Genomic DNA, 12,400 nt, shown 5'->3' with positions numbered 1-12,400 from the left:
TCCAGTCAGCCATGCCACAGTGCCACAGTGCCACAGTGCTACATAAGCAGAACATGTGAATATGGGCAGGCTCTGAGCCTGTTATCATTTCACCAAAAAACAATTAGGTAAAAAATTTAATGTGCTGCAAATGCGGTAACTTTTTGGCTATTATAGTTGGCAGAAAGGAGAGTGAGACAGTAATTCCTGAAGAGTGAAGATAAATGCATCTACATTCTACTTTTACTATCGCCAATATAGAAAATAGGTGTGTGTGTGTGTCAGATGTATTGATTATAGAATATAGCTGATGGTTGCTCCTCCCCCTCTGCAGTACGCAGACCAGTCTCTGATGAAGTCGGCCATTAAGACGTCAGAGGAGTCGTGGATCGAGCAGCAGATGCTGGAGGACAAGAAGAGAGCGACGGACTGGGAGGCCACCAACGAAGCCATCGAGGAGCAGGTGGCCCGAGAGTCCTACCTCCAGTGGCTCCAAGACCAGGAGAAACAGGCCAGACAGGTGAGGGGGGAGATGGGGGGCGGTCGACAGGTGAGGGGAGGGGGTGACAGGACAGGGGGGAGACAGGTGGGGGGGGGGGGGGGGGGGCAGGTGAGGGAGGGAGGCCCCGACCGGGGAAGGGGGCGACAGGTGAAGGGGGAGGCCCGATCGGGAAAGGGGTCCACAGGTTATTCTTGAGACCAAAACAAACCCATCAGTTTGCTGGGAGACCCCCTGGAACCACAAGAAAAAGTAGAGCACGCACATCCACTCCACTCAGTCTTGCAGGTCATGACAACCTTCATCAGAAGGTCAATGGAGGTCGCCATGACCGAAACGTCAATACTCAACAAATCAACTGGGAGTCAAGTCTACTATTCGGTGTGCGGACTCTACTTCCTTAGACCCCCTGGAACCCCCTCAACGACCTCTGGTGGTCCCCGGACCCCACGTTGAGAAACACTGGTGTCCACGATATGCTCGGCGTTCAAGTGGTTAAGTCATGTGAGCATTAAGTCATGTGAGCACCGCTGCTAGGCAACATAGATGCCAAAAGTAAACTTGTTCTAGATCACTTAACTTGAAACACTTGGCTCAATGTAAACATGCGTAAGCTAGCCAGCCAGTCTTTCATAATAAGTTACTTTGACCGATACATTTCCATGACCAAATATAAACCAATGGTTATAGTAACATTGTTGTAACGCTTATACAGTTTGCGGTCATTACTTATAGCTAAAGAGCATAGCTAGCTACATTAGCTAATATTAACACATTGAGTGCCAGCCGTTTTTTCAATCCTGTAGGTAAGTTGTGCCAGGTTTTTTTGTTGAGGATTCTGGCTCATTTTACAAGAGCTGAGGATTCTTTTCTGTTAAGACTTCGTGAACACCAATCATCTAAAAATAACTAATAGAATGTGTGCTTTCTCTCTCTAAAAGAGTTAGTTTGCAGAGTTAGTAGTTATGTAGATATTAGCCGTTGAGTACAGCATGGTTTTAGCGTCTGAGACAGGAAGCTGAGATAATCGCAGTTTTGTGAAATTCAATCAAACAGCAGAACAGTCACCTGCCTGTGATTATGGGTGCCCTTGGGCAAGTCTGTATACTGTATTGTGTGTGTGTGTGTGTGTGTGTGTGTGTGTGTGTGTGTGTGTTCGCGCGTTGCTCCGCGGCTCTGAGAGGAAGAGATCTCTGTCCGTTCTTTGCCCCCACAGCGTGTCTGTCTCCCACTCTGTGTGCTCTCTCTCTCTCTCTCTCTCTCTCTCTCTCCTCTCTCTCTCTCTCTCTCTCTCCTCTCTCTCTCTCTCGGGACTAGAGAGAGAGAGAGAGAGAGAGAGAGAGTGTGTGTGTGTCTCCAAACTCCTCCCTCCGTCTGTGCTGCGGAGGGGGTGGAGGCTCCGCGGCCGCTTTCGGGCAGTCTGGACTGTAAAAAAACTGGCTCGTTCGTGTCGGCTGAGAGCTTTGAAGCTTTTGCGATTCTGGTCTTATTTATGCGCAAAGGTACTCGAGTGTGTGTGTGTGCGCGCGCGCGTGTGTGTGTGTGTGTGTGTGTGTGTGTGTGTGAAATCGAAAGAGTTTTCGCCCAGCTATTTCCTTGTAATTAGACTGGCTTTCTGCAGCGGACCCGCCGTGGCTGTGGCTTTCTCTCTGTCTTGGGAGAGAACTGTCGCCACTTAGTGGTCGGTAAAATAGATTATACACATTCTCTTCCTCCAATATTGATATAGAAGACGTAAAAGGGGTTGATTGATGTCCCACCGTCAAAAAAAAAAAATGTTTATGTAAGACGAGATATCTCGTCTTTGGCACTCAACGGTCGGATTATGTAAGACGAGATATCTCGTCCATGGCACTCAAGGTGTTAACATACTGTGTGCATCTCGAAGCCACCGAGGACAATAATTTAGCTAGCAAGCGGGTAACTTAATGCAGGAGATGCAAAGCAAAGGCATAAGGACAGAGGAAAAAGCGGAGGCCGTTGGGGATATCAACATTTTCCTCAGACATAAAATTACTAAGAAAAACTCTATACGACTAAAATTAGCTACAATATATTAACTTAAAACCCACCAAATAATGAACTGGCCAGCAGATCAGACTGCGGTTGTACTGGTCAGCTTCCAGGTATGAATGTGTGTGTGAATGTGAACAGGGCACTCCTAAAAAAGAGAGCATTGCTCTCAGTGAGACTCACCCTGTATAAATAAAGGTATTTTTTTTAAATAATAATAACTTCCAAGGCCTCCGTCATTTCTGAAAACGTCCACAACATGTGAACTGAAAATGTCTAGTTCCGTGACTGATGACTGTGTGTGCATGCGTGTGTATGTGTGTGTGTGTGCATGCGTGTGTATGTGTGTATGTGTGTGTGCATGCGTGTGTATGTGTGTGTATGTGTATGTGTGTGTGTGTGTATGTGTGTGTGTGTGTGTGTGTGTGTGCATGCGTGTGTATGTGTGTAGCCCCGTAAGGCCAGTGCCACCTGCAGCTCGGCGACAGCGGCAGCCTCCAGCGGGTTGGACGACTGGAGCGCCCGGTCGCCACGACAACGTGACTCCGACCCCTCCCACTCCCACTCCGACCTAGCAACCACCCCGGCAACCAACAACAAGCCCCCCTCCCCCGCAGGAGCCGCCCTCATACTGAGCAAACCCCCCTCTCCCTGCGCACCAGGTAACACACACACGTCTGGCACACACAGACAACACACATAACAGTCACACTGTATCCCTTTTTTGTGTTGTATCCCTGTCAGTTGTATGTTTTACTCATATTGTGTTACTCATATTGTATCACTGTCAGTTGTCCTATGTATGTACTACTTTTTCTTTTTTAACTCAATGCACTTTACATCAACCTGCCGAGGGACTACGGATGGAAATTAGCTAAGGCTACAATCCGGCAGATTTACATGCAAATGTTCATTAATGTTGCACTGTCCCTATGAAAAATAAATAAACACCTCAGTCAAAACAAAAAAGTGTTAGCATTCCTCGTTTAAACGAGTGGGTAGGCTACTGCTAGAGCCAAACTAATGAGATAGCTTCAAGCTAACATGCTGTTTCCATGATACATTTCCTAATTTACTAGGGATAGGCAATTTTTAATAAATTTCAATGTTTGAGTACTATTACATTATTATCAAGTACTCATGTACTCACAGAGAAAAAAATCTAACATAAGAAAAGTTCTGAAATTAACACCCAGGTGAAAATACGGCTAATGTGAATAATAAACAACGAATATCGTAGGCTATAGGCCTGTAAGAATATCTATTACTATGTAATGATAGAGCAGGGCTAATCTGCTGTGTCAGGGCTGGCTGGAGCCCTTTTTGTGAGGAGAACTAAAAAGCGGATCATGATAACGTCACCTGACGTTAGCTTATCAGCTGTTAGCTCAGTAACCAGCTGGTTAGCTCTTCTAGCATCACCTGACATTAGCTTATCAGCTGCTAGCTCAGTAACCAGCTGGTTAGCTCTTCTAGCATCACCTGATGTTAGTTAGCTTAGCAGCTGCTAGCTCAGTAACCAGCTGGTTAGTTCTTCTAGCATCACCTGACATTAGCTTAGCAGCTGCTAGCTCAGTAAACAGGTGTTAGCTCTTCTAGCAGACAATACAGTGTTGTGGAACAGGCAAAAGCTTACCACATAATTTCTAATACATTTCCGGTATCCATAATCGCTGTTACAGTACTGCAAATGCAGGCCATTTACAGTAACATCAATTCACTGATTTACAACTAGGGATGCACTGATGTGAAAATTTTGGCCGATGCCGATAACCGATATTAACATTGCTGTTATGGCCGATAACCGATATTTACCGATGTCGATATGATCGGTATAAAACCACATTTTTATGATCATCACATTTTGTACATACTGAAAAACACATGTTAACACTGAATTTGAAAAAGTGATGCATTTCTTTATTTGCAAAGCCTTTGGAAAAGCCCATAAATCATAGATTTACTGCATTATTTCATATCAATGTGAAGAATTTGGCTGATAATGATAACCGATATTAACATTGCAACATCTGACCGATGCCGATATGACCGATATGTAAAAAAATGACTAACATCGGCCGATACCGATATGATTGCCGATATATCGTGCATCCCTATTTACAACATCCTATTTCTACACCGCCCTGCCCACGTTCTCCATATTTGTTGTTGCTATGGGAAACGATGGTCAAGTGCTTGAACGGTTGAACCGTTGATCGAATACTGATTCCAAAATAAAGTAGACTACTCCAGTACTCCTGTCCATCCCTATCATTTACAGATCTATTTTTCAATCCCTCTCCCCGTCTGTGTGTGTGTGTGTGTGTGTGTGTGTGTGTGTGTGTGTGTGTGTGTGTGTGTGTGTGTGTGTGTGTGTGTGTGTCTAGGTCCCAGTAACCAGAGTCGTCATCATTTGGAGTATAGAGCCATCATGCAAGAGATGTCGCCTACAGCGTTCGGTAAGCCACAACCCTAACCACTAAACATGAAGTCTGGACCATGTAAGCCACACACAAGCCACTAAACATGAAGTCTGGACCATGTAAGCCACACACAAGCTACTAAACATGAAGTCTGGACCATGTAAGCCACACACAAGCTACTAAACATGAAGTCTGGACCATGTAAGCCACACACAAGCTACTAAACATGAAGTCTGGACCATGTAAGCCACACACAAGCTACTAAACATGAAGTCTGGACCATGTAAGCCACACACAAGCTACTAAACATGAAGTCTGGACCATGTAAGCCACACACAAGCTACTAAACATGAAGTCTGGACCATGTAAGCCACACACAAGCTACTAAACATGAAGTCTGGACCATGTAAGCCACACACAAGCTACTAAACATGAAGTCTGGACCATGTAAGCCACACACAAGCTACTAAACATGAAGTCTGGACCATGTAAGCCACACACAAGCCACTAAACATGAAGTCTGGACCATGTAAGCCACACACAAGCCACTAAACATGAAGTCTGGACCATGTAAGCCACACACAAGCTACTAAACATGAAGTCTGGACCATGTAAGCCACACACAAGCTACTAAACATGAAGTCTGGACCATGTAAGCCACACACAAGCTACTAAACATGAAGTCTGGACCATGTAAGCCACACACAAGCTACTAAACATGAAGTCTGGACCATGTAAGCCACACACAAGCTACTAAACATGAAGTCTGGACCATGTAAGCCACACACAAGCTACTAAACATGAAGTCTGGACCATGTAAGCCACACACAAGCTACTAAACATGAAGTCTGGACCATGTAAGCCACACACAAGCTACTAAACATGAAGTCTGGACCATGTAAGCCACACACAAGCTACTAAACATGAAGTCTGGACCATGTAAGCCACACACAAGCTACTAAACATGAAGTCTGGACCATGTAAGCCACACACAAGCTACTAAACATGAAGTCTGGACCATGTAAGCCACTAAACATGAAGTCTGGACCATGTAAGCCACACACAAGCCACTAAACATGAAGTCTGGACCATGTAAGCCACACACAAGCTACTAAACATGAAGTCTGGACCATGTAAGCCACAACCCTAACCACTAAACATGAAGTCTGGACCATGTAAGCCACACACAAGCTACTAAACATGAAGTCTGGACCATGTAAGCCACACACAAGCCACTAAACATGAAGTCTGGACCATGTAAGCCACACACAAGCTACTAAACATGAAGTCTGGACCATGTAAGCCACACACAAGCTACTAAACATGAAGTCTGGACCATGTAAGCCACACACAAGCCACTAAACATGAAGTCTGGACCATGTAAGCCACACACAAGCTACTAAACATGAAGTCTGGACCATGTAAGCCACACACAAGCCACTAAACATGAAGTCTGGACCATGTAAGCCACACACAAGCCACTAAACATGAAGTCTGGACCATGTAAGCCACACACAAGCCACTAAACATGAAGTCTGGACCATGTAAGCCACACACAAGCCACTAAACATGAAGTCTGGACCATGTAAGCCACACACAAGCCACTAAACATGAAGTCTGGACCATGTAAGCCACACACAAGCCACTAAACATGAAGTCTGGACCATGTAAGCCACACACAAGCCACTAAACATGAAGTCTGGACCATGTAAGCCACACACAAGCCACTAAACATGAAGTCTGGACCATGTAAGCCACACACAAGCTACTAAACATGAAGTCTGGACCATGTAAGCCACACACAAGCTACTAAACATGAAGTCTGGACCATGTAAGCCACACACAAGCTACTAAACATGAAGTCTGGACCATGTAAGCCACAACCCTAACCACTAAACATGAAGTCTGGACCATGTAAGCCACACACAAGCTACTAAACATGAAGTCTGGACCATGTAAGCCACACACAAGCCACTAAACATGAAGTCTGGACCATGTAAGCCACACACAAGCTACTAAACATGAAGTCTGGACCATGTAAGCCACACACAAGCCACTAAACATGAAGTCTGGACCATGTAAGCCACACACAAGCCACTAAACATGAAGTCTGGACCATGTAAGCCACACACAAGCCACTAAACATGAAGTCTGGACCATGTAAGCCACACACAAGCCACTAAACATGAAGTCTGGACCATGTAAGCCACACATGAGCCACTAAACATGAAGTCTGGACCATGTAAGCCACACACAAGCCACTAAACATGAAGTCTGGACCATGTAAGCCACACACAAGCCACTAAACATGAAGTCTGGACCATGTAAGCCACACACAAGCCACTAAACATGAAGTCTGGACCATGTAAGCCACACACAAGCTACTAAACATGAAGTCTGGACCATGTAAGCCACACACAAGCTACTAAACATGAAGTCTGGACCATGTAAGCCACACACAAGCTACTAAACATGAAGTCTGGACCATGTAAGCCACACACAAGCTACTAAACATGAAGTCTGGACCATGTAAGCCACACACAAGCCACTAAACATGAAGTCTGGACCATGTAAGCCACACACAAGCTACTAAACATGAAGTCTGGACCATGTAAGCCACACACAAGCTACTAAACATGAAGTCTGGACCATGTAAGCCACACACAAGCCACTAAACATGAAGTCTGGACCATGTAAGCCACACACAAGCCACTAAACATGAAGTCTGGACCATGTAAGCCACACACAAGCCACTAAACATGAAGTCTGGACCATGTAAGCCACACACAAGCCACTAAACATGAAGTCTGGACCATGTCCGGCTAGCCAGAGCAGGATATTTTCCGGTTTTACCTTTCTAGACACGAGGGGTCTTTGTTTAGAAACAGCTGGAAATGGTCAATTCTTTCTGCCGATGGTGAGTAGAGCGGGCGGGGGGAGCGCGGGGGCGGTGGGGTGCGGTGCGGAGGAGAGCCTGAAGAACACAATTGGACACTAATGCCCAAAACGCACACACAGGTCTCCATACACTGCATCCACAACATGAGATCTCTGACAAACACTTTTCTCAATATATTGGCATGAGATTCAACAGTTCTATATGTGGCGATAAGATGTGAAATTATGAATGGGGGTAGGCTGCTGTACCCGTTCACTACCATTGTAGCGCTAAGCTAAAGTAAGTAGCAGTGAGGGCTCTACCGCAGTTTGTACTGCACACTGACAATAAAGACATGTACATTTTAGTTTTAATATCAGCAATATGGCAAATGGCCTAAACTCTCAAAATGTTGGCGTATCCCTTTAACTTGGAGAACCCTCTGGGTACCCTGGATTACTTTTTTCTGAATCACTCTCCTCCTGTCTCCTCTCTCTCTCTCTCCTGTCTGTCTCTCCTGCCTCTCCTCATGTCTCTCTCCTGTCTGTCTCTCTCTGTCCTGACTGTCTCTCTTCCTGTCTCTCTCTCATTGACTGTCTCTCCTCCTGTGTCTCTCCTGTCTGTCTCTCCTCCTGTGTCTCTCTTGTCTGTCTCTCTCTGCTGTCTCTCTGTCTCTCCTCTTGTCTCTCTCCTCCTGTCTGTCTGTCTGCCTCTCCCCTGTCTCTCTCCTGTCTGTCTCTCTCCTGTCTCTTTCCTGCCTGTCTCTCTCTTGTCTCTCTCCTGCCTGTCTCTCTCCTGCCTGTCTGTCTCTCTCCTGCCTGTCTCTCTCCTGTCTCTCTCATGGCTGTCTGTCTCTCTTGTCTCTCTCCTGCCTGTCTGTCTCTCTCCTGCCTGTCTCTCTCCTGCCTGTCTGTCTCTCTCCTGCCTGTCTGTCTGCTGTCTGTCTCTCTCTTGTCTCTCTCCTGCCTGTCTGTCTCTCTCCTGCCTGTCTGTCTGCTGTCTGTCTCTCTCTTGTCTCTCTCCTGCCTGTCTGTCTCTCTCCTGCCTGTCTCTCTGCTGTCTGTCTCTCTCTTGTCTCTCTCCTGCCTGTCTGTCTCTCTCCTGCCTGTCTGTCTGCTGTCTGTCTCTCTCTTGTCTCTCTCCTGCCTGTCTGTCTCTCTCCTGCCTGTCTCTCTGCTGTCTGTCTCTCAGGTCTGACAGATTGGGAGGATGATGAGATCTTGGCGTCGGTGCTGGCTGTGTCTCAGCAGGAATACCTGGACAGCATCAAACAGCAGAGTGGCTCCATGCACCGGGACAGGGAGCCCTCTCCGGACAGCAGCTGATACTGCCCCATCCACAACAACAACAACAACAACAACCGTGACCTTTGACCCCTGCCCTCCCCTGCCCCGAACTCCCTTCACCTTCGATCCACGGAAGGAGATTGACCATGGGATAAACAAAAACAAAAAAAGGCACACTCGTTTTTCCCCAGACCATGATGATTCAGCTCATCAATCTTGTCATCTTTTCCTCTCTCTTCTTCCCTTTATCCAGCCGTCTCCTGCCATATGCTCCTTCCAGCCAATAGCGATCCAGCATTATTAGAACCTGCCCCTTTTTTTCTTTCTGTTAACCACTCAGGTGGAGGTTGGTCTTAAACGCTGGTTTGGGATCAGTTACGATCAATTCCCTGACATTTGAACACTGTGTTGGGCAACTTTCACAGGCAACATTGCCAGGAACATGACATCAGTGACGCACATTTTTGCAGCGCAAATGACCCGATATTCGCCTCATCTCCTATTTGCATAATTGGCGCGGCCAAGCTTTTTTCACCTTGGTGTGAAAGTACAGTTAGTTGAAATTTAGCTAAAATTGTTACCAACACTACCAATAAACATCTACCAGTAGCCAGTTAGCTATCTAGCAAATAACTATTATTAAAAACTGTTAATTAAAACTCCAAGCTCAGTTTGCTACCCGCCTTGTACTAGCTAGCTGTCCAACTTCCAGTCATAGACACATTTAGCAGAATGTTTTTATATTGCTACTTAAGCTGCCAACACTATGAAGAAACACCTACCACAGCCAGTTAGCTAGCTAGCTAGCAAATGCATCAATTAAACATCTACGTAGTTAGCCAGACAGTTTGTTTAGTTAGCTGTTCCACTTGCTGTTTATAAACACATTGACATTTAACATCTTCACAATATTAAGTCACAGACACTATCAAGCAAAACTGAGCTCTTTTAATCTGTTGTAGATTACAGAGTAGCTAGCTAGCTAGCAAAAGTATTTTTAAATCAATGTTTTAATTAATAGTTGTGTATTTGCTGACAGGCTGCCTAGCTACCTGGCTATTGTTAGCCCCGATTCAGTGAAACATCCTTAGCTAGCTACAGCTGGTGATCAAAATGAATGAAAAGCTAGAAAACTTAAATTTCAGTGATTTTCTTCCACAAGCCTCCTAGCCTCCACTACACATTCAGATGGAGAATGTATTGTTTCATAGAGCTGGGAAATTAAATCACATAAAGTTTTCTGCTCAATTTGCTAGTGTCTGTCGACACAACTCTGGTGCGCTAACGTTAGCAAGAATACAGCTAGCGCTTATCAGCAGTGAAGCAACATAATGGGATCTAAAGGGAACATGAGAAGAGTTTGGTTCGTAAATGAGTTTTCCATTTGCAAAAATGCAGTGACTCTTACACAGAATGGTAGATAGCACATAATAATACCACAACATGGTACTCTTTAAAGTCTAGAGAGTATGAAGTCTGGTCCTGTAGGTTTGACAGATATTAGATGAGGGACTTGAAGTTATGTTGGATCCTAACATTTTGGAATCAAACTCCTCAGACAGAAGAATGCTGTTTTAGTTTGTAACATGGCCTCCTTACAGTGGTTGTTTTTATGTCCACAGACCACGGCCTTAAAGGGACAGCTCACCCTATAATCGAAAAGACATATTTTCCCTCTCACCTGTAAAAAAAAATACATTTGAAAAACTCAACAGCAATGTCCCGTTCCATAAATCATGACCCTGTTACTCAAGATAATCCACAGACCTTGTGAGCAGTTTTAAGTAGGAAATATTTTCTTTCGACTACAACCGAACTACACCCGATGTAGTTAGCTAGCAGCTAGCGGGTGTACTTCGACCAAAAGAAAATAGTCTACAGCCGATATCTCCTCGTCAACGAAGTATGTATTTTGGATTTTAGGGTGAACTGTCCCTTAAAGAAGACAGCAAGTGGGACATTTTGAACTAGTATAATTATGCTCATTAGCGCTGTAGCTATCAGGCTATTGGTTTCTGTCTGTCTGCTCAGTCAGTTGGCTTTTCTCTGCTCTGATGCCAACAAAGTCTGTAGTTTCTGCTGCCTGAATATTTCACCACACAGTAAACACTGGCAGCCATTTTGTGTCTACCGAGTATCACTGTCAGTCAGGTGACCCGGGAAATGATCGAACTGATGCCACGCCCACCCAGGGGCCACGCCCTCTGTGATGCTGCCTGCTGACTCCTCCCACTCCCCCTCCTCTTCCTCCACCATCATCATCATCGGACTTATTTAGCTGCATGTTTAATTGACCACGACCAATATCATCATAGAGAAAAAGAGACAAAAAATTAGAGAAAAAAATAGAAGAATTGTCATACTTATCCTCTTAATGATTGATTATTGTTATTATTATTATTATTATTATTAATATAAGTTTGTTTTATTTTATTTTGTTGTTTGGGATGAAAATACCTTTTTTTCTTGGAATAAAAAGAGGAAAATGTTTCTGAAAAAACGTTTTGGGGAGTTTTTCTTTCCTGATGAGTAACGACACACACATAGACACACAAATCTGTTAATCCCTGAATTAACTCTTAAATATCTTGACTGCAGAGATTGTTAAAATGCTAATCCCAACCAACAACACAGGATTAACATGCAGATGATCTTGATTTTATATCAAACAACCAATAATGATCTGTCTATACTGTGGAGGGATGATGACATTAAGATCTAATTTTATTGTCAAAATGTGTCCTGGAAGCAGTGACCTGGTGCTCTGGATATATAGATACTTTTCACCTGTGCTTTACAGTGATTTTACAACAGCTAAAGGCCCAATTATAGCCTACCTAATGCGTCCGTTTCAAACGGTGTAATCATCACTGCCCACATACTTCCATGTGTCTTTCACATTGGTATCATGTTAAGCAATACATCCAATAGTGGGCAGCTAATGTGTGAGTGTGTGTGTGATGCTGTTCCGTTTCATGCATATGTAACGGCGTTGTGTTGGTGGTACAGCAACCCATGTTAAGGGCTTACCCAGGGGTGGATTCGAACTTCAGACCTTCGGCTTGCTGGACGGACACGCTGCACTGCACCAAGAGAGCTAGCTCCCTTGGCGGAGCTGATTAAAGTGCCTTTATACTGGGGGAGTGAGTTTAACCAACCTACTCGCTACCACTCGGGGACTCACGAGGACTCGCATTCATTTGGTTACACATATCTAAGCTTTCAGAGGACGGACATAAATACACACAAAATAAACACAGAAGGCTGTGTCCATCTCTGTCTTGAACATAGAGTACGGACAGAAGGCTGTGTCCATCTCTGT

General features: G+C 44.8%; 1 protein-coding gene across 3 annotated transcripts in view; it reads left to right on the top strand.

Moving 5' to 3' along the window:
* The window catches only part of otud5a (OTU deubiquitinase 5a), a 26,334-nt gene extending 14,784 nt beyond the window's left edge, over window positions 1–11,550 (top strand). For all 3 annotated transcript variants that reach the window (XM_083639162.1, XM_083639163.1, XM_083639161.1), the window contains exons 7-10: window positions 314–499; window positions 2,943–3,153; window positions 4,879–4,950; window positions 8,984–11,550. In XM_083639162.1, coding sequence (XP_083495288.1) covers window positions 314–499; window positions 2,943–3,153; window positions 4,879–4,950; window positions 8,984–9,117 — 603 coding nt within the window. In that variant the 3' untranslated portion in view covers window positions 9,118–11,550. The remainder of the gene's footprint in view (window positions 1–313; window positions 500–2,942; window positions 3,154–4,878; window positions 4,951–8,983) is intronic.
* The last annotated feature ends 850 nt before the right edge of the window (window positions 11,551–12,400 follow it).

The sequence above is a fragment of the Poromitra crassiceps genome (genome assembly GCF_964638095.1).
Source record: "Poromitra crassiceps genome assembly, chromosome: 6".
Taxonomy (NCBI): Eukaryota; Metazoa; Chordata; class Actinopteri; order Beryciformes; family Melamphaidae; genus Poromitra; species Poromitra crassiceps.
This window is presented reverse-complemented; position numbering and strand designations above follow the sequence as displayed.